The 24,172-nt window shown below is 40.1% G+C and overlaps 1 protein-coding gene across 1 annotated transcript in view; it reads left to right on the forward strand.

The window, feature by feature from the left end:
- Positions 1-24,172, forward strand: part of trappc11 (trafficking protein particle complex subunit 11) — a 172,304-nt gene that overhangs the window by 72,136 nt on the left and 75,996 nt on the right. Inside the window, 9 exon segments of the mRNA XM_061685194.1 lie at positions 600-693; positions 809-888; positions 984-1,062; positions 2,362-2,416; positions 2,531-2,676; positions 7,073-7,134; positions 9,009-9,141; positions 23,843-23,910; positions 23,912-23,974. Of these exon segments, the coding sequence (XP_061541178.1) occupies positions 600-693; positions 809-888; positions 984-1,062; positions 2,362-2,416; positions 2,531-2,676; positions 7,073-7,134; positions 9,009-9,141; positions 23,843-23,910; positions 23,912-23,974 (780 nt within the window).

The raw sequence follows: 24,172 nt of genomic DNA on the forward strand, positions 1-24,172 counted from the left end.
ACTATAATCTGAAAAGTGTGTTGTGCATTTCAATTCAATGGATCTGCAATATGCCAGTACCCCAATTTGCCGGTACCCGAACATGCCAGTACGCCAATGTGCCAGTACCCCAACAGGGGTGTGAGGGTCCTTCATAGCTCGCAACTCGTTATTATTATGAATATCATTAATGATTTTAATGGTGGAAAGCATCAAGACACAGTGTCCCATGCTGTTGTGTCCATTCGGGATGTTAGTGGCACACGTTAACAGTTTGGCCATGTTTTGCGTAATGTTTGATGCAGACTTTGTTATTACTGCTTACGCAATGTACCTTGGTCCCTTTATTTATTGCAGAGTTTCCGGCTAACTAGTTTAATTCAACAGGCACTTAAATGTTATTTTTAGTTCCTCTACCAACAATATTGTTTTTAATTGTTTTCTAAACAGGTTATTGGTCACATTAAAAGTGGAAAAGGATTTTAGATTTTACATTACAAAAACCAAGTAACATTGCCTATCCATTATTGATTGGTAATCTGTCACATGAAGATGAATAGAGCCTGTTCCAGCAAATTCATTTTACCACCTAGGTCAAGATGTCATGGTTTATGTTTCAGGCTGGAACAATATATCCTTCGTCCGACCCTATGGACATGCTGAATGGGGGACTGGACTACTATGGCCAAAGACCATGGAGACAAGGACACCAGAGTACGCGAATCCTATATTATCTACACCACATGAGATTATTTCATTTGAGACCTTTAACCTGAAAAAATAAGAAGACGTTGAAAAAATAATTATTATTATGTACTTGCATGTTTAGGTATTGATCCTCCTGACCTAGACAAAGAACGGAAGGGAATTCTGGCATTGCAGCTCATCGAAAGGGGTATCCCTCATTCAGTAAGTACATGCAAACATGACTGTCACCTAATATCAGATAAAGTATGATGTTTTTGTTGATGCTGTTTAAAACATTAAATAATCTGTTTGTACAGGAGCTGATAATAACTCTTCTCAGCAATGCTGTTGCCCAGTTTAAGAAGTACAAATGCCCAAGAATGAAAAGTCATCTTAGTAAGTAAGGTTCCGCTGTAAATAAGGCCATGATTGGAGCTCACAAATGAAACTTGCATAGTGATCTAGGGCAAGCGTTCTCAGACACATTTTGGATGATCTATGGCCTAATACGGAACAACTGCTAAAGATGAATTGGTAGCAAACTTCAGAGAGAAGACAGAGCCTATCCCAGCGGACTTTGTAGAAGATGCATCGTACACCCTGTACTGATTGCCACATACAACACTTGCAGGTCAACTTGTTCGTATTAGTCCTAGCTAGGGGTGGACGATATGGCCTCAAAATTATATCACAATAATTCAAGGAAGTTTGCAATGATATTTCTGACAATATGGGAACAAAAAGTACTGAACAATATATTTGTGATTATTGCTTTGGAACAACAGCACTTTTACTGCACACAATTTTTAAGGCCCTTCTTTTCCAATTATAAATGTAACCATAGTGCAAATCTAGTGCAATTGTTTAAGTGACGCAACTTGAAATAGAAACAAAAATTGGTCAGGTACTGTTTTTCCTGAGGAGCCTAAATGTAACATAACAGCTCAAATCTTAAACAATGAATAAATAAGTCCCCCTTTGGAACTGGTCGGGCACTTGGGTGGGGCTCGGAACATCCCTCTGTCCTGGGGGGTTTGTGGCGTCCCCCTGGATGGGTCCCCTGCTGGATGGGATCCCTGGCTCGCCCCCCCCCACTTGTGGGAGGAGATCAACCATTTTTCAGTTATGTATTTTTCAGTTATGTATTTTGAAAAGCCTCAAATTAGTTTTTCCTGTCAAACTGTAAAGGAATACATTTGATAATTTTTTTTGTTTTGGAACTGAATTTACAGCAATGTGTATGAAAATATAAGGATTTTGAGCGTTTTTCATTTTGAACACTGCTTTTTTATTTTTGAATCCCAACAAGTTCACCTAGTTTCACACTAGGCAAAGCTTACGTAAATGGAAATAAAAAGAAAACAAAATAAGATGTTGTGATTGCCCAGTCCAAGTACAAACTTCATTGCTATTGAAATTCCCTGGCAGAATCTTTAGAGAGCTGTGTATAAAACAATACCTGTAAACCTCTCTGAACTGAACCACTGTTGTAAAAATGTTTCTCCAGATTATGAAACTGAAAATGTTGAGCATAAAGTAACGAAGGTTAATGCTGCTAAAAGTGGTTCTTCAAAAGAGGTGGCCGTACTTTTTTCCACTGTGAACCATAACCACATAAAAATGAGATATGATTACAAATACCTATACTGGCACCAGTTGTGCTTATACTTTTTCATTTGTTTCTGTTTTCCCTAGTGGTGCAAATGGGAGAGGAGTACTACCACGCTCAAGATTATGCTAAAGCCCTCAAGTATGTCAATCGTTTTGATGGACAGTACAGTGTCAGATTTAAATCTGGTATTTTATTGCCATTGCTTGAGTGAGTGGATGTTTACCAGTGAGCTAAATGTGCTTGTGTTTGTAGACTGTTGGACTATGTGATGTGTGACTATCGCACAGAGCGCTGGTGTGGAATCCAGACAGCCATATTAACCACAGCTCTGCAATGTGCCTACCTAATGGCTAGTGTCAAAGATTATATCATATTCTGTATGGAGCTCCTGGGCAGAGGTAAGCATTGTTTTTCCGCTGAATACTGAAACCATAATCTGTATAATTAATTTCTGAATATCAAATTAGCGTAGTCATTCTGACAGCTGCCTTTGACACACTTGGTCTGTGCTCAATTCTCCATCAATGCCCTATTTGCAATTGTCCACCAAATGACTGTCAGTTACGCAATGTTCATGCTGCAGATCGATTCTATTTTTATTTGCCTAGTGGGGCATGTACCTGATTTTGTCATGTCAATGTGAACAGTACAATTTAGATTATTTTTCATATCCGACCCATGCCTCTTTCATACTTGGATATAAATCGGATATATATCTGACGCGAGTGCAATATGTACGCTCATGGGCCTCACATCCGACCTACACATCATTAAAAGGCGACAAACATCACAATTGTTCAACAAAACACCCACCACACAATTGCACATTTTCCTACATGTAGAGAACTACAAGTAGCTTCAAGCACGCATCGTAGAGGCTGCCTAGCTACTAGCAGCTAGTGTGGCTAAAACTGCGCTCCTCTAAAGAAAGATGGAGTGATAAAGAGAGAAAATATAATAAACGGCCACACACAGGACTGTCCTAAAACCAGAAATGAATGAAAAAGGTGTTGCAACCAATGTATGCATACATATAATGTATATGTCAACCAAGAGAAGTGGGCTCTAAGATTATTTTATATCAGCAATGTTACTTGTTTGTTTGCACAATAGAGTAGTTAAAAATGCATGTCCACACATATACTGCACATACACATCTTAAACCCACGTATTCACAATCGCCATGTAAAAAAAAAAAAATCGCCATGTAAATAAAAAGAGAATACAATGATTTGCAAATCATGTTCAACCTATATTTAATTGAATACACAACAAAGACAAGATATTTAATGTTCAAACTAATAAACTTTATTGTTTTTAGCAAATAATCATTAACTTATAATTTTATGGCTGCAACACGTTCCAAAAAAGCTGGGACACGGTCACGTTTACCACTCTGTTAAATCACCTTTTCTTTTAACAACGTTCAATAGACCTTTGGGAACTGAGGACACTAATTGTTGAAGCTTTGTAGGTGGAATTCTTTCCCATTCTTGCTTGATGTACAGCTTCAGCTGTGGTTTGGCATTGTCTTGCTGAAATAAGCAGGGGCGTCCCTCAAAAAGACGTTGCTTGGATGGCAGCATATGTTTCTCCAAAACCTGAATGTACCTTTCAGCATTAATTGTGCCTTCACAGATGTGTAAGATACACATGCCATTGGCACTAACACAGCCCTTCACTTTTCCACTTTGCATCAGTCCATCTTGGATGAGCTCCGGCCTAGAGAAGCCGGCGGCGTTTCTGGGTGTTGTTGATAAATGGCTTTTGCTTTGCATAGTATCGTTTCAAATTGCACTTACGGATGTAGCGCCGAACTGTATTTACTGACATTGGTTTTCTGAAGTGTTCCTGAACCAATGTGGTGATATCCTTTACACATTGATGTCAGTTTTTGATGCAGTGCCGCCTGAGAGATCGAAGGTCACGGGCATTCAATGTTGGTTTTTGGCCTTGCCGCTTACATGCAGTGATTTCTGCAGTTTCTCTGAACCTTTTGATGATATTATGGAGCGTAAATTATGAAATCCCTAAATTCCTTCCAATTGTACATTGAGGAACATTGTACTTAAACTGTTCAACTATTTTCTCATGCACTTGTTCACAAAGAGGTGAACCTCGCCCCATCTTTGCATATGAATGACTGAGCAATTCAGGGAAGCTCCTTTTATACCTAATCATAACACCCACCTGTTCCCAATTAGCCTGTTCACCTGTGGGATGTTCCAAACAGGTGTTTGATGAGCATTCCTCAACTTTCTCAGTCTTTTTTGCCACCTGTCCAAGCTTTTTTGGAATGTGTTGCAGCCATAAAATTCTAAGTTAATGATTATTTGGTAAAAACAATTAAGTTTATCTGTTTGAACATTAAATATCTTGTCTTTGTCGTGTATTCAATTCAATATAAGTTGCACATGATTTTCAAATCATTGTATTCTGTTTTTTTTTTTATGTTTAACGCATTGGAATTGGGGTTGTAAATAAATACTGTTAATGACATGCTTACTCTAACTTTCTCACTGTCCCGACGATATGGACCGGTGTTGTCCAGAGTTTGTGTCCGTTTGGCTTTTCCTTTTTCTTTTTTTTTTTTTTTTTTTTTTTTAACGCGGCATGCTCCTCCTCGTGTACATTCTTCAGGTGCCCGATCAAATTTGTGTTGAAGCATTTAGATGACGTTCCCCACAACGTACTTCAGTTGTGCACAGACTGCAAATAATCTATTTTTTGTTGTTTATCTGAGACACCCCAAAATAGTCCCATACCAATGACGTGTTTTTTAACCAACAAGATTGACAAATAAATTTATTGGCCATCAGATAGTTACAGTACTGCGCCACAATACATGTGACAAGGCTAAAAATAAACTAGCTTTTGGATTCATACGCAATGACGACGCGGAATTAAATGTCTTGTTTGGAGCCGATCGATGACGTCATTGATCGGATCGGCGAATTATCACATGAGAGCAGATCAGCATAAATTGCTAATTATCGGCCGGTACCGATCACACCGATCAGATCGGCGTACAGTCTAATTATTATTATTATTTTTTTTTAATCTATTTAGCTTTGCTAAAGGACCATACAACCTGATATTTCTTGTGATGTGTCATTCTGTCAATCAAACTGTTATTACATAATTGTATATTTAACAATTTAGTGCCAAAACCTCGTACTGAATAAATAAAAACTGAAATAAAAAATATTTTATCCTTCAAAACAATTGAAAGAAAAAGTATATAAAAATGTAGAGAAAAGAGAAATATTAGCCTTGTTGGGACTTTTTCTAGTGGTGTTTGTTTTGGCTGAGACGCAATTGTTACTGTCACAATCAAAATGTTCGTGACAAAATATCCTTAATGTTACTGAGAGGTGATGATAAGGTTTGGCATCTCTGTTAGTCAAGAGACAGCGTCTTTGCAACAACTGGTTGCCATTTTACATTTGTCGGTAGCGGGACTCGAAGCATGATCATCTGGTTCCAGTGCCCAAGCGTACCGCCCCAAAATGCACCACCTTTTGCCCCTGACCACCATCGGAGAGGTGCTTCACTAATCTGCATATTTTAAGTGTCCTATTTGGAATTTGCTGGGTGTCACACAAGCAAATGTTTTCAGATTGTGAGCATTTCTGTGGATATAATGTTTAAACAAAAGAAGAAAATCAAATACACGCACACACACACACACACAATAGACAAAATTTTGTTAAAAACATCCACACATCCATTTTCTGTAACGCTTGTTCTCAATAGGGTTGCGGGCGTGCTGGAGACTATCGCTAACTTAATGTTTTATTGTACAATCTTACTGCAATCAAATAATTTCTGGAACTGTCAGTGAGACTTTTAGCATATCTCAACAGGTATTCTACAAACTCCTTAGGTTTGAAGGGTGACTTCTCAAGAGTGTATTTTCAGTTTATTTCTTAGATGTCCAATAGTTTTTATTTATATATTATCCTCCATCCATTTTCTGAGCCGCTTCTCCTCACTAGGGTCGCGGGCGTGCTGGAGCCTATCCCAGCTGTCATCGGGCAGGAGGCGGGGTACACCCTGAACTGGTTGCCAGCCAATCGCAGGGCACATACAAACAAACAACCATTCGCACTCACATCCACACCTACGGGCAATTTATAGTCCCCAATTAATGCATGTTTTTTGGGATGTGGGAGGAAACCGGAGTGCCCAGAGAAAACCCACGCAGGCACGGGGAGAACATGCTAACTCCACACAGGCGCGGCCGGGGATTGAACCCCGCTCCTCAGAACTGTGAGGCTGACGTTCTAACCAGTCGGCCACCGTGCCGCCTATTTATATATTATAAATAATATATTAATAATATGTATATTATTTATATATATATATATTTTTATATATTTGACATCTCTAAAGAAGCTGAAACACAGTAAGGAGAAGCCGTCCTTCAAAACCTGAGAAAGGTGGTGCACTTGCTTAATAGTGGGCCAAAATATCTGTTGACGCTAAAGGTCTTATTAAGAGTTACAGAACGGATTGATTGCAGTGAGTCCCACAAATGTTTGAGCAATAAAATATTAACTTCAGGGTACCATCATTTGTGTCTTAACCATTTTTATTTGTTTTTTTAAGGTAATTCTGTTGGACCACAAAAATAAAAGCGTGCCTGATTTATATTAGTTAACTTTATTTTAGTGATCATTGTGGGGTTTTCTTTAATAAGACAGGAGTACCAACAATTTTGTCCACGTGTGTATATAGTGTATGCATATCTTCCCTGGAAAGGTTTTATTCAACTTTAGTCTTCTTTTTCAGCTTCAACACTGAAGGAGGAGCAAAAGTCTAGGATTGAGCAGAATCTCATGCAAGTTCTGAAGGTGTGTCAGATGTACATCATATTCAACATTTTATTTTGGGGGGGGATATGTTAGTATAAAATATGTATTGACAAGGTTAATTTTGGATATAGTAAGTAGAGGAGCAGACTTGCAATACACACCAGCCCTCAACATTATGACAACTTGCCACTATTCGATCACATCCAATACAAGAGATATAAGGTTTAAATCTAATATTTGAAGTCTCAGGTAGCTAAACCAAAATTAGAAACAAAAATTGTTTTAAATAAACAACTAAAACATTTCCCAAAAATACAATCTAGAATTTATGCTATTTTATAAAAGAGGTAAAGTGGAAATCTTTGAATTTGTTTCCCTTCAACCGTCACATTGACCTTGGGTTCCGCTCTCCAAGATCGTTCAGTTCTACTCTCTAACATTCACTCACAAGAAGACAGACAACATTAGCTTCATCTGCTGAGAAGATCACACAGGGAGTGGCGAGACAACTGTATTTACTGATCCCTGACAACGTAACATTCTTTAAATAAATGACCCTCTTTACATATGAGTCAAAACCGATCATTTTTTAATGAGCTTTTTGATACTTATTTTTCTATCGTGCAGGTGGTCATAAATTTGACTAAATTTAATGAAGCGTCTCAAACAAACAAGAGTCCAATTGCCTTGAGTCAACCATAACAGATTAACGTAACCTGGATGACTGAGAATCTACACATATAGCAAGTTTATGGTACATACTGAACACTCCTTAGCATAAGTATTGGAACAGGGAGCCCAGTTTATTTATTGTTGCTGTAGACTGAAAATGAGTATGAGTGATACAATTTTAGTTGAAAATTAAAGGAGAACTGTTGATCTCTTGTCTGTTTGAAGGGGAGTTGAGACTGTAGTGTAAAAAATGTTCTTTTTTTTTTTTTTTTTTTTTTTGCACATGTAATACACTTAAATGTTTTGGATCGTCAAGCCAGTTTTAATATCTCACAAGACAACCCAAGTAAATAAAAAATTTAGTTTGCCAAGGATGATTTTATTCATTAGGCTAAAAAAAAAAAAAAAAATCCAAACCCCATCATTCGACACCCCTCCCCCTTGTTCAGTTCATGTGTTAATTTGACTTGGGAAGGCTGATTTCAATTTCACTCGCCACTGTTTGAATCAAGAAATCACTTGTAAACACAATAGTACCTGTCAGACAAAGTGAAGTAGGTTATGAAATATCTTTCATGCCACAATCCAAAGAAATTCAAGAACAAATTAAAAGCAGTGATTAAAATAAAAAAAGTAATCTTTTCCAGAGTGATTGATGGCAATCACAAAAGCCATTTCCAAGGGTTTGGGATTCCAGCAAACCACATTCAGAGCCATTTTCTGCAAATAGAGAAATTTGGGAACACTGGTAAACCTTCCCAGGAGTGGTTGGCTATCCATAATTGCCCTAAGAGGGCAACAATCCAGGAGAACACAGATCAACATCCAAAGAACTGCAGACCTCACTGGCCTCAGTTAAGGGCAGTCTTCATGACTTCAGCAAGACACTGGAACAAAATGTGTGATAAATGTGCAAAAAATAATCAGACCTCAGGAAGGGGGCAAATACAAGTTTGTACTTTATATACAGTATCATAAATTGTTGTTGGAATGCAATTTTGGGGTCTGTGACCTTGTATTTCGAGCTGTCTTAGAATTATTATGCTGTAGCTCTTGTCTTGGGTCTCATTAACTGTCACTGCCATTACTGTAGTCAAACCTTTCACTGTTATGGTGTATAGAGTATGTATGATAACACACCAGTTCAAGGTTGCACACACGTTCACCTTTTTTGAATGGTAAGGTGTACCCAAACTGTTATACTCTAGTGGATGAATTGACACGACTATTCTTTCCTGTAGAACAAGATACCTGATCCTGAGCCTCAGTGTGATCAGTTTTCAGCTAATGCAGGACGGTCATTGTGGAATCAATGTATGGCTTCAGGTGGCTCAAATGAATTAATTATTGATGTGCAGGACTACATACCATTCAGTAAGTAAAAACACACACAAGTGAATACACTAATTATACTGTACTAAATAATTTTCAAGTCCAGGGGATCCGTCGACTCACGACAGAATTCTGTTCCTATAACACACCGTGACCCGAATTTACCCTAGTAAATTCATAGTTACAGTACATATCTGTATGAAAAGCATTTTGGAGGCAATTAATATGAAATATTAAAATGATTTTTTTTTTTTTATAAAAGAACGATTCCTTACCTTTAGTACTGACGTTGATTTTTCACAGTGGAAGTTCAGGTTGTGTAAACTAGTGCATTTCACCCCATTGCATACACCACGCAAGTTATGAAACGAGTATTTATTATAAATATTTTGGGGTTCCGTCATAACCACAAAGCGTCATAGTGCAAGTACGTCCCAAACCGAGCATCCCCTGACTAAGGAAAAGTCATTTTAAAGTCTCCAGAGACAATGGTGTGGGTTTTACACTGTTCCAAATTATTGTGTATATCGCTGGCGTCGAGCATAATCCAGGCATTCTAAAAATGTCACTTTTCAGGAAACCAAAACAAAGGCATGTTTGTTGAGGCATTAACTTTGCATCGAAAAAGAGACCAAGCCATTAAACACTTTAGATTGGTAAGTAATTTGTAAAAATAACAGACCCACGTGGGGACTGACCAATAGTATTGTCGCGTGTATTGGTTTGGATAAAAATGTAATTAATTTGGGAAAAGATACGAAGGAAGGTAAACATCTGCATTCACTTCCGGGTTAGTCCGATTTACGTTTTTACCGTTAAAATCAAACTAAATTTGTCTCGTAGAGGGCACCACGTCACTTTTTTATATTTATAAAAATTTAGGGAACGTGACGAGAGACCTTTTTATCAGTCTCATAATCTGAAGGTTTCTACATTTTATGAAATTTTGAGTCCTAGACAACAAAGGTTCATTGTTAAACTCAACCCACACAAAACACTACAAAGGAGTGGAATTTTATAGAATATTTAATGACATTACAGGGGATCTAGGGGGAAACACACAAAAGTCTAACTAAAGAAAGAAAAGAACACTAATAATGGTAAAAAGAAGAAACAATAGGCGTACGAAAAGGGAAATACATCGTGTGTTGGACTAAAATTGAAAAAGCGAGCGTTTATTGCGTCCAGTCCGGATGAGAGACAGGACAAAGTTGGGATTTTGTGTGAAGCTAGTAATTTCCCTGTAATTATTAGGGACTAATATTGAAATACGTAGATCAACTGGTAGGTTTGGTGGTCTGTCTCACTCGTCTCGGGAAACACGGAGACAGATTTGGTTGAATGAGAAAAAGGATGCAGAAAAATGAAACAAAACAAAAGAGGCGGAAGAGGAAAAATTGTTGTTCATCATGCCTCGTTGGGAGATTATGACCGTCTCTCTCCCCGCCTGGGTCCGGGAAACGCTAGCAAGTTCAGAAAACTCACGTTTGACTGGGAGCGTATCTGGTAGCTCAGCAACAACTGTTCTGGAGGCTTAGCAGCGGCGATCCACAGAGGCTAGGGAGCCGGATCTCCATCCCCAAGGCCCATGGTTACAGAGGCGTGTGCCCAAACACTAGGGGAGGGGGGAGGAGTGGCCGAAAGCAGCCCCGTAGCTGGGGAGCTGAAAGCAAGACGGAAGAACAAAGAAGAAGCCAAGAGAGAGGCTGGCAGCGGGAGTCAGGGGTTAAATAACCCGGGGGCGTGTCGAAGAGGACCAGACAAGACCACAGCCACCAGCTTGAATCTAGTCTACAATTTTTACCCATAAAATGGGTTCAAAAATTCATATATTAATATAAAATACTCCCAAACTTGTACCCTCTACTCACAGGTTAAGCATATAGAACGACTGTTAATACTTTAGTCTTGGCAAATCAACTGCTTATGGTTCAAATCACATGTCATGCTGCTTGGAGTCAAATCAAGACAAACAGTTCCCAAAATCGAGCAGCTGCACTTGGAAAGTTGACAGACTGACAAAAAGACATCAAGTCATACATTTGGAATGTTTCTGCAGAGTTTGTGAAATATCAAAACAGAGCTTTATCTTTGGTTAACAAACAACTGAATGGAAGTTCACGGGTTGCGTGCAAGTTTGGATATTAAGCAACTAGTTCACCACTGTATTTGCATTCCATTGATCTGTCCAGCTTGGACTCCCGGAGAGAGGATCCCACCTTTTGGCTAGTGTCAGTTCAAACGAAGAAAACGACTCTTTGATGACTGTAAACCAATATTTCAAGGGGACCTGCTAATTAATTTAGGGTCCAGTAGGCGTCTTCTAGTGGCTGCCTCGAACAGCTGGGCCGCAAGAAGAATGCAGTTTATCAAGCTGTTGGGGAGTCACTGTGAAATTCAAAACACGGCAACCCCCGCATGTAGTGGTGGACGATATACTGCACAATATATAGGAATGTTTATTATCGCCTCGCCATTTCTTCCTCTCTGGCTGCTGTGATTGCTCTCTCCAATGCTCTCCATGGGTATCTTTTTGTAGAATCTGTCCCATGACATTAGTTATGTTTATGTCCAAGAACTACAACATTGAACGCCACATCGGGCACACCAATGAAGGCCAGGACCTCACTCTTTCACAGACTGCCCAAAGTAACGGTTTCATTAAAAGAACCACAGTGCAACATAAATCAACAATAAATGTGACTGTTGAATAAGGTACACATTGAAAGATATATTGATAATATACACAGAAACAACAATGACAATTAACATAACACTATGGATGTTGATTGTTGCCAAAAAAAAAAAAGAAATTCACATTGCAGTGTTGGAATCACGCGGCTGCAGTCACGTATGCTTGTTTTCATTAGCATTAGCAACCAGCTTTGTGAGCGATAACACAAATAGTTTCACAGTGGGCCAGCTATGTGCGGTATGGTCTTCCTGTTCATTACAGTCTGGTTTAGTCAGTGTGTTGTTTTGAAGAATCTGTCTTGTATTTCCTTTCTTATCAACTTTATTTACCTATCAGCACACAGCTACAATAGCATCCAGTATCTATTAATTCGACATGAAGCTCCATTCTTCTTTGCCTCTTATTGATGTAATATTTCAACTAGGGTTGAGAACGATAAACTGATGCGACCGGATATCCGTTCATAAAGGCGAGAGATACGACTGTATCGCTAGCCGACACCATTATCGATACAAAATCTGACAGGATTCCTTTAGATACATCAGTTGTAGGGCTGCGGATCGGATATCGCGAGGCTAGGAATCAGTTGCCTGAATGTTTATGGTTTTCAACTTAAAACAAGCGCGAGAGAATTCGCTCTGTCCTGTGCTGGATACTAGCGACACTACTATCTTAACTACATTTCTCCGTAGTGTCACTATTTCAACATTAAATAGCTTTTCAGATGTTAAGCTACTTTCGTGGTCACGCCGTTAGCAAAGGAGTGTTCCTCTAGGAGTTGTAAACATTGACTGTGACGTCACGTTACGTACCTTATCTCAAGTCCGCTGTCGACACTGCGGCCGGCGGCAAAATGTGCGCCGCAGATTGTAAAGATGCAGACAATATGGCAAAGTGTTGCCATATATAAATGTTTAAACTGAAATCTAAAGCAAGCAAATATATATTTTATCCAAATACTAGATTATTCAATAGAATTCTCAGTAGGATACTGTGATTATGAATTGCAACACTACTGGATGCATTTGACATTTGTGACAGGCCTTATTAATGTAACTTTCAATTGAATTGACAAAAAGTAAGTCATAGCATGTTGTCTAATTTTTCATAGAATGACAGAAAACATACTATCAAAACAAAAATTCTGGCCACCACGCTGAAAGATTCCTGACTCCGATTCCCCCATCCCCTGTTGACAATCCGTTTTCGGGGGCATAAAAGTTCAATCAGCACACCCCCTGTCAATTCACCCTGGGCAGCACCTGAGCTTTGCATGCCATTGGTCGAGAATTGTCTCTTTTGTACAACCCCAATTCTAATGATGGTTCTTTTCCTCTGGCCCGGAGGACATGATGTCCACAATTTCCAAGAACAATTTTAAATGTGGACTCGTCATGCAAACATGCAAACTCCACACAGGCGGGGCCGGGGATTGAAGCCCGGTCCTCAGAACTCAGAAATCATGTTTTTAAAAATTAATGGACAGACCAGTACTTTTCTAGTCTTGTAGAAGCCAGCTCCAAACCGTTCCTGGCTTTAATGAAAAAAAGAAATCGTGACCATTAAACACCACATTCGAACGAAACATGAATCCTTCACCCAAACATATTCACTGAACTCGGTGGTCAGAACTCGCAATATAACCAAACTGAGAGCTGAGTACAGCAGAGCTACATGACCGACGACCAAATAAATGTTCACGCCAGATATTCTAGATTGTGAGGTTTCTGTTGTAAAGGAATCTGTCAATGCACTGCCACGGTGTTACTCGACAACAATTTTTTACTTGAAATGTGCATCTGCAGTCAGGTCCATTAATATTGGGACATCAACACAATTCTTTTTGGCTCGAAACACCACTATAATGGATTTGAATGGAAGCGAACTAGGTGTGCTTTAACTGCAGAATTCCAGCTTTAATTTGAGGGCATTGAAATCCAGATCAGGTGAATGGTGTAGGTATTACACCAGTTTGTATTTGTGTCTCCCACTTTTTAAGGGACCAAAAGTAATAAGACAATTGGCTGTTCAGCCGTTCCATGACAAGGTGCATGTTATTCCCTGATTATCCCATGTTCAAGGAACAGATTAAAGGTCTAGAGTTCAAGTCTTTCAAAGTAAGATCCAAATAGCTGTCATGAAAGAAAGACTGGCTGAAAAAAGTAATCATTAGGCTGAAAAATCGAAAGAAACCCACCAGGGAGATAGGAAAAACATTAGGTTTGGCCAAAGAATGCACCGGTGAGCTCAGCAACACCAAAAGACCCGGAAGATCGCAGAAAACAACTGTGATGGATGACCGAAGTATTCTGAGGAAAAATCCCATCAAAAAATTGGCCAGATCAAGAACACTCTCTAGGAGGTAGGTGTATGTGTGTCAAAGACAATCAAGAGAAGATTTAACCAGCATGAATACAGCACGAATACACCACGACTGCACCTCAACGCACGCGGCTGTCAAACTCCTGAAGTTTGCAGATGACACCCCTGTCATCGGCCTCATCAAAGACGGTGACGAGTCTGCATATCGACAGGAAGTGGAGCGACTGGGGCTCTGGTGCGGCCGACACAACCTGGAGCTGAACACGCTCAAGACTGTAGAGATGATCGTGGACTCTTCAGGAGGCATCCTTCGCCATGGTGCCCCTCACGCTGTCCAGCTGCCTTGTGTCAACTGTCGAGACCTTCAAGTTCCTGGGTATTACAGTTTCTCAGGACCTGAAGTGGGCGATCAACATCAACTCCATCCTCAAAAAGGCCCAGCAGAGGAGGTACTTCCTGCGGCTCCTGAGGAAGCACGGCCAGCCACAAGAGCTGCTGAGGCAGTTCTACACACCGGTCATCGAATCAGTCCTGTGTTCTTCCATCACAGTCTGGTTCGGTGCTGCTACAAAAAAGGACAAACTCCGACTGCAACGGACAATCAAAACTGCTGAAAAGATTGTTGGTAACCCCCTACCCACCCTTGGTGACTTGTACGCTGCCAGAACTAAGACAAGAGTGTGCAAAATCCTCTCGGACACTCCCCATCCTGGTCACCAGCTCTTCCGGCTTCTTCCCTCAAGTAGGCGGTACAGATCAATGCAAACTAGACCTAGCAGACATTCCAACAGCTTCTTCCCTCTTGCCATCGACTTCTTAAACAGCTAACCTAAAATTCCATTGCAACATGCTGCCAATTTTTTTGTCTCGAGTTTGTTGTCACATTTCTGTCGGGCCAATTATACATTACTCGTCCATTCACTGTCGTAGTCTCGCCACGCTGCACTATTTGCATATCTGTTGTTGACCAATACTGGCCACTCATGCCAAAGTAGCATCTGCCCCACTTGCACACTGACTGAGGAGGATCTGCAACATTTGCACAATCAACATTGTCCCAGATTATCACGCTACTAGTCACTTTAAACTGCATACACTCCTTGAAGTCTCGGCGCCCTTTGCACTATGGTCATTGCACCGGTCTATTGCTCTATTAGTCATTCAAACTGCTCTAAGTGCTAGAGGATTCTTCATCTTTTTGCACAATTGTCAAAAGAAAAAAATAATAAAAAATTGTACCGGCATTACCAGATTACGTTCATTGGGCAGTGACTGTTTTTTTCAATGTCTTTATGTCCCAAAAGTATTCTCTGTCAATTGACTGTGTGTTGTCATACTAGAGCGGCTCCAACTACCGGAGACAAATTCCTTTTGTGTTTTTGATATACTTGGCAAATAAAGATGATTCTGATTCTGATAGTAATAGGGTGGTTGGTGGGTTTTCAGATTTCACTTTTTCTCTTGTCTTGACTCCTGGGGCCTGTGCATTTTCAGTAAACATCACAATAATTAAAAAATATAAAAATAACCAGAGGGAGTACTTCAAACTCCTGTTGCACAGCAAAACTGTTCCAGCACAAAGGCATACAGATCCACCATTCTGCAAGACCATGCAGCTGAATAGGATAGGTTAAAAAAAACAACAACAGACATGCACCAACAGGAGAATATGGCCCTAAATGCCTGAAAAGACCCATGCAGTCTCACATCAAGGAAGCTCTTTCCGATGATCTTGATCCTCACCAGTTTGCAAACAGGTCAACAGAGGACACAATCAACACAGTACTTCACACAGCCCTCACACACCTCAATAAGGAGAACACCTACAGTATGTGAGGATTCTGTTTGTGAATTTCAGCTCTGCATTTCATACAGTTCTACCCCAGAAACGTTACAAAGCTAAGCAACCTCGGCATCAGCAGCGCACAGTGCACATGAATAATGGACTTCCTCGGTAACAGACCCCAAAATGTCAGAATAAGAAACAACTCCCGCACACTCATCCTGAACATTGGGACACCACAGGGTTGTGTCCTCAGCCCCCTGCTCCACTGCGTATTTACATACGACTGCTCTCCCATTCACCCCAACAACAGTACCATTGTCAAATTTGCTGACGACACAACTCTTGTCGGACTGATCAAGGACAACAACGAGAGGGAGGAGGTTCGGCATCACAGGACAGTGTGAAATCAACAACCTCACCTGGTCAACCAACATCTCCCATCAGGCGACGAAATACATCAAAGACTGTACTTCCTCACGAAACTATGCAAAGCCCATCTTCCCCCAAGTCTACAATTAAAGCACATTGTGTTCATTTCATTTAAAATCCTTTGTGGTCGTGTTTAGATGCAAAAAGATGAGAATTGTGAATAAAAAGTTAAACATTCATAGATTATAGATTCAGGGCCCACAATTTAAACAATTTCAAGTATTTATTTGTTTATTTATAAATAATTGGGGCTTCTAGCTCATAAAACCCATGAAATGAGGAATTTAAAAAAATTGAATACTCTGAATACTCTGAAGAAATCACAATTTCTCAGTTTTTGTAGAAAAAAAAAGTTTTAAAAATTACGGTCAAATTAAATCAATCAAAATATGGAACTTTCAAAACAATATGTTAATCTTCAATACTTGGTTGAGAATCCCTTTGCTTTTATCACTGCCTCGAGGCACATGGCATTGAGGCAATCAGCTTGTGGCATTGCCTGGGAGGAATGGAAGCCCAGATTTCCTTAATGCTTGCTGTCAGTTCTTCTTTGTTTTTGGTCTGGTGCCCCTCATTTTCCTCTTGATAATATCCCATAGCTTCTCAATGGGGTTTAGATCCTGCGAGTTGCCTGGCCAGTCAAGGATTTGATGGGATGGGCATCAAACCAGGTTTTGGTCCTGGTGGTATTGGCAGGGGCCAGGTCCTGCTGGAAGATGAAATCTGCATTTCCATACAGATCCTCAGCAGAAGGAATCATTAATTCTTCTAAAACATTCTGATAGACTGTTGCAGTGACCTTGAATTTAAGAAAGCAGAGTTTACCAACACCTGCAGTGGACATTGCACCCCAAATCATCACTGACTTTGGATATTTCACACTGGACGTCAAGCAGCTTGGGTTCTGTTTTTCACCCGTCTTTCTCCAAACCCTTGGACCTTGATTCCCGAATGAGAGCCACGCTTTACTTTCATCATAAAAGAGAACCTCAGACCACTGGCCAACAGTCCAGTCCTTCTCTTTGGCCCAGTTGAGACGCTTCCTACGTTGGCTCAGGGTTGACCCAAGGAACCAGACAGTTGTAGCCACGTCTGAATGTGGTGGTTTTTGAAGCTGTGACTCTCACCTCATTCCACTCTTTCTGCATCTCGCTTTATTTTTTTAAATCTTCTTTATTTAATAATCCACTGAAGCCCACGGTCGCTGGTGCATCTTCTGCCACATTTTGTCCTTTCACTAGACTTTCCAATGATGTGCTTGGACACAGCACTCTGAACAGTCAGCCTCATAAGCTATGAACCTTTGTGCCTTACACATCCTATGAAGGGTATCAATGATGGTCTTCTGGTCAGTTGTCAAGTCTGCAGTCTTCCACGTATTGAGCCCAACTGAGACAATTGAACCAAATTGATTTAATGATACCTGGGGAAACCTGCAGCTCCTTTGAGTTTAGTAGCGGATTAGTGTGTGACACTCAAGTTTAAAACATTCATGGCCTGCAAAATTTGGACTGATTTCTTCACAGTGGAATTATGGAAATAAATAAACTTTTCCATGATATTAATTTTTTTTTGGAAAGGGTGTGTAAATCGATAAATATAATTCAGAATGCACCTTCTGCTTTTTTGCATCTAGCGCCTTCTGGTCTTCGGTGTGACATAACACTAGCCAAACAGCCTGTTCATTCGGCGTTGTGTGCTAATATTCCATGCTGTTGTTCCCGTCCTTATATATTTGTTGTCGTATGATTTAGCGATTTCACAATGGTTTATTGTGAAACAGTTGGTTGTACAAAGGGTTCAGGCAGTGACAAGAGAAATTGAAAAGGAATACGTGACCAGTGGATAGGGAAAGTCAGTTAGCAAGCATTGTAAACTCTGTGCTGATCACTTCGAAGCAGTGTGTTTTGAGAAGAAGAATCATCATCTTTTATTGTCATGAACATGCATGCATGCACACAAAATTTGTTCTCTACATTTAACCCATCACAGTGAACACATACACATGTTAGTGGAACACACTGGAGCAGGGGGCAGCTGAAGCGCCCGGGGTGCATTTTGGGGTATCAGTGTCTTGCTCTAGAAAATGCTCTAGACCAGAGGTGTCAAATTGGTCATCCCATCATTTTATGTGGCCCGCAAAAGCAAATCAAAATTGTGAATTGTGTTCCGGTGCAATACCATTGAGATATTTCCAAGCATTTTTTTGTTACCAATCCCCCTTTGAAAAGAAATGTAATAGTTAAAAATGTGTTTTTATATGGTGTTAATTTCAAAACTGGTTATTCATTGTGTTGTGTATACTGTGTTGTGTATACTTTATATAATTAGTCTATGAGGTTATCTTTAATTTTTTTATGGGTTCACAGTCGTAGCGGCCCGCCAAGGGAAGTCATAGCTACGATGTGGTCCGTGACAAAAATAAGTTTGACACCCCTGCTCTCACCAATTTGGGTGGAATTAAAGCTCCAGCTAGGTACTTTTCCTTTCCCCGAAGGCCTGTGTCTGTGTCAACACGAGATCATGTAAATAACGAGTGAAGGGATTTGAGTAGTCTGGCAATCGAAGGACTTTCTTCTGTTGGATAAAATCTGCCTCAGCATTTTTTGTCCAAGGGATGCCAATGACACGGTCAGTTAAGCATAATTACTGATCCAGGACCTGCAATACTTTGTCATTCCCAAACGTAACATCTGTATCATTATAAGGTTTTTCGTCTGAGGGTTGGGGGATTTTGAAATTTAGAAATGTTGTTTTTCAGATGACAGTTAAAATGTATCTATGCTGACTGCATGCCAGTATCAGCTAAGAATTTCAGTAAGGCCCCTGTGTTCCTTTTTCAACCTATAGTCTACAAGTCTTGTAATTTGTAATATGTATACCGCATGTGGAAAACCACTCTATCATATCGCTTCATATGTCAACCCAAATAGGTGAATGTTCCATAAGGAGTTCAAAATTATCGACATTAAATGTTTGTAGAACAATCATTATATGTATCACTATGATAATGCCAATATTGGTGCTGTGTTTGCAGCCTGTTGAATTGGTTCTAAGTGACTAAATTCAGATTTTGTGGCAATCAATTATGTGTGAAACATAATAATAATGCGACAACGTGATGCGACCTTTGTACTCCAGAGCACGAAACAAGACAAAATAAAAAAACAGAAACAAACACTTCCAGACAAAACTCACCCCTTTTTTGATAAAGTGACACATGGTCCCATCCATGCTCACTTTAGCAAAAAACAAAAAAACATTCTCGATAACCAAAAAGCGGACGGAATTTGGCTCAATGGGTTTCGACTCCAATACTGGACAAATTTTTTAATTATTTTCCCAGACCAAACATCCAGCAGTTTACTCGAAACCTTGAAAAATTACAAATCGTCTTACATTTCGGGTGATTCCTCGATCACTTTCTCTTAGGCCCCATGCCAAGTTACACCATCCCCGGTCTACTGTAGATTTATACAAGCAGTTCCAAACTGCTACACCTTGGGTCCCAGAGCAAACATCTACAACATCTAACACGGGGAATAGATCCTCAGACAATTACAAGTAATAATTCTACATTTCAAGTACTTCAATTTTAATGTATCTTTGTTATCCCTCGTCTTTTGTTGTCATGACAACAAAAGAAAAACATGAAAAAAAAAATAGAACATAAACAACAGAGCCGAAAGATCTAAATATAATGCTAATTCTGCCAATTTGGACTGGTTTTGGATAGGGGGAGGACATATTTCTAATTCAAACGGATTTGTCAATTATACATCATAGTTGGATACGTTAACTCCATAAGTGTGTGTATGAATGTCTGGTGGTGACTGTAAATTAAATAAATAACTTAAGATCAGTAGTGGTATCAGTGCTAAGCGCGTCTTCATTACAGAAAAATAACAAAAAGAAACAGCAATGTTGGATGCGTGTGTGTCTGTATATCACCAATTAAGACAGCCAGAGGTCGGACAACCTGGGTCCCCCACCAGCAATCACCTCCATGAGTGCAAAAGCCTTGTTTAATTTATTTATATATTCCCCCCCCCCCCCCCCTCGGTCAGTCTCTGATCCATTGTCTAGCCAATGTCCCTTCTTTCCACAATGGAAGCATCTTCTGCACACTCCCATGTTCAGCGCCAGCCTCAACCTCCTCAAATCTGGTTCAGCGGTGCTTTGTTGTACATGAGGCGGTCATTGAGTGCATCCCGCAAGGCCTGGCAGTGTAGGAGGGAGGTGGCTGCTCTTGTTGTGACACTGCAGCAGGCTGTGTGAGAAGAGGGGATGGGAGGTAACCGCATAAGTGCTGCAGGTGGAGGGCCGTGCTGTGGGTCGCAGGAGGCGGTTGTGTTGTTGGTCCAGATTCTTCTTCCAGATTGCATTCTTCTTGATCTTAGTCATAGGGTGATTGAATTGCGGAGACCACTGTGGAACCCAGATCGTGACCGCAACCTGACATCCTCCCCTTGGCCAACTCGGACAGATTAGACCACAGGCGATACACAGTTATCAGTAACTTGCCCTTCTTTAGTCAGAAAGCTTCTGTCCCAATTCACATCTAAATCGAACAGTCACACATTTCCAAACATTTGGCATTTTTCTCAATTTCTTCTAAAGCCTTAACTTGATTTTTTTTCTTCCTCAAAACAACCCAAGAGACGTATACGCCAGGAATTGTTTTATTTTAAATTTTTTTACTCTTCCCAATTTCCAAGTACCCGTTAGAAGCGCTTCTCTTTTTACAATATTCGAACATCTTCGAAATTGTTGGGGACCCAAACCCCTGATTATTGGACTCTAACCTGGGGACCTGAACCCCTTACTGTCGGAATCTAACCGGTAATTGTAGAGGACTTGAACCTCTAACCACATCGGACTCGAACCTGGAGACTTTATAACCTGGACTTTAAGGACTCAAACCTTATGAATGTGGGGAGAGCAATTATCAATACCACTTAATAAAAAGGCAAGATTGTTTCAAGTACAGTACACCAGATCAAATGCTCCAATTTTCAAGGGATTAAAATTTTCTTTACTTTAATTCTTTGTTTGGGGGACAACAGGTCCGTTTGGATCCTGAGGTGACATCCAGAGCCCCGGCAGCACCCCCATCCTTAATTCTTTGGGTGAAGGCAGGACTCGTGCGTTGGTCCTGGATGATCAATCACTCCCGGGGTCCCCTGGATTGGCGATAAATCTTAGAATCCCACTTCTGACACAAACTGTTTTGGCAAATATTTTTCTGACAGAATAAGTAAGGACGCAATCTTGTCTTTGTTGGTTTTTATTACAAGGAAAAAAGAAAAGTCTTTGCAAAGAGTGGAAAAGGTACGTCTTACGAATTGTCACACCTTATTGAAGTCCAAAAAAATCACTTCTGTTATACAGAAGTTAGAAAGACAGAGAAGAAAAGGAAAGCAAAACAATTATCTTTGTCCAGCTGTATTCAACTTATCTTTATTGAAAAACAACTAGTAGTCACAACATGGAACAATAAATCATGTGAATGTTGTATAAACTAACAGAAGTAATATTTGGTATACATTAAACATACATTTTCCAACTCAACAACCTGCTGCAAATGACGTGCATATATTACATAACATAAACAATGCAAATATGAATTTTAACTGACTCCATAACATCTTTGTCCTCTGACCTTTAATATGCCTGTTCACTGTTACTTGAAAGACCTGAGATACCTCTGCTGCTTTTATTAAAATATTGCCAGTCATTGTTTTTTGAGTTGCAGGCATCAAAATACATTTTGCGCTGAAATGTAGGCCTGAAATTTGTGCCACTTTACTGATTGTTTAAATTATTGGTGTTTTAGTATAGGGTGGGGCTGAAAGGACAGATGTCAGAACACAAAATAATAAATGGTAGCTGGAAACAAACTATTGACATCAAGAAACTCACACAGTTCGAATTTTGAGCCGTTTATAATTCTCAAAAGTTCAGCAAAAATATGTTGACAGAATTCTGGGCGTTTTCTCTTCTCCCTAAAGCCGAGCTTTGCGTCTCCGTTGCAGGTGGAGAGAAAATGCCGCATCTTTCCCTGGTCGCCCCACAATTTGTAGATTACAACACAAGTACGGGGCGGGCGGTGTTCCTCCTCACAGCTGGCTTGTCTCAGTTGGCTCCCGGTCATCCTGACCAGCTGTCTTCCCCCGTTTCTCTGGTGGATGACTTATTTTCCTGTAGCTGTCAAATAGAACATTCTGCAGCCTCCTTCTTTTGCAAGATCCTGTAAACAACTTGTCCAAAGACACACACTGCAACCATATTGCACAAACTAAAATGTTTCAAGGTTACTGTGGGGCCACTAGTGTAAGCAATGTCATACTGAATACTAAATCTGTGAATACCATAAGAATTGATAACAAGAATTCTATCGCATGGTTAATACGACAATTCATAGCATGTATTTTATTCTATGGCTAGTATAACACCTAACAGTTGAAGCACCTTGTGACTGTCTTTTTCGGTAAGAGCCTTTCAGCATGGCATGTCCTGACTTCTGTTGAAGCCATTGTTTTATTGATATGGATATAATATTTTTGTTATTTTATGCTGGGTGAAATTCCTTTTGACCTTCAGCTTTTTAGTTGAAGCATAAATATCCATCCATTTTCTGAGCCGCTTCTCCTCACCAGGGTCGCGGGCGTGCTGGAGCCTATCCTAGCTATCATCAGGCAGGAGGCGGGGTACATCCTAAACTGGTTGCCAGCCAATCGCAGGGCACATACAAACAAACAACCATTCGCACTCACATTCACACCTACGGGCAATTTAGAGTTGTCAATTAACCTACCATGCATGTTTTTGGGATGTGGGAGGAAACCAGAGTGCCCGGAGAAAACCCACGCAGTCACGGGGAGAACATGCAAACTCCACACAGGCGGGGCCACGTTATTGAACCCCGCTCCTCATAACTGTGAGGCAGACGCTCTAACCAGTCGTCCACCGTGCCGCTGAAGCATAAATAGTTCAGCAAAATTGACTGGTATTTGGAATTGTTCATAATCACTCCACCTTGACCACACTTCCAGCTATAGAAAAATAGCCCCAAATCATCATATTGCCTCCACCTTTCTTAAAAATGGGTATGGGGTTCCTTTGGTGTCCCAAAAGTTTTAACTTTGCTTTTCATTAGACCATTAAAACAATCCCTACATGCTTTTAGGATGCTTCATTTGTGTGTTTGCAGAATTTCGCCATTCTTGGATTTTATCTTAAAAAAGAGGCTTCTGCTTTCCTTCCTACATCATAGTTCAGACCTATGAGGAGATTGATGCTACATGGGGGACAGTACAACAAATATATTAATTTCTCTGAACAGCTCACTTTTCTGGTACCTACATATGAACATTTGGATGATATCTAGTGGGATACATTGTGCTTGTCCCTGTCACATTTGTAAAACTAATATTTTTTTAGTCTCTTTAAATTACATAATTTGTAAAGAAATGTCTAACTTCCTTGTCTCCTTCCTTCTATATTCCTAGTTCAATGTAAAGCCAAATTCCGGTCTCCCAGTTTCCATGTAGATGAAGTCATCCGGCTCCAGGTGTTCAGTGAGAGCTGACTGTCCTCATCCTGTATCATTCACCAAACTGGCTGTCAGCTTAAGCAATCAGGTACGCAGATAAAATGCATAAAAGCTATTTGCACTCTCACCAATCACAGTGACAAGAAATATGAAGAGTTCAGTGAAATGACAATTCTCTGAGCAAATCTTGCTCTCCCCATTTGTACTCCCTCTCCCCTTTCTTTTTGTTTTATTTTTTTTTCTATTGCACATTTATGCAAACATTCCATTTCTGTTAGACAAGTTC

This window comes from Phycodurus eques, chromosome 9 (genome assembly GCF_024500275.1).
Source record: "Phycodurus eques isolate BA_2022a chromosome 9, UOR_Pequ_1.1, whole genome shotgun sequence".
NCBI lineage: Eukaryota > Metazoa > Chordata > Actinopteri > Syngnathiformes > Syngnathidae > Phycodurus > Phycodurus eques.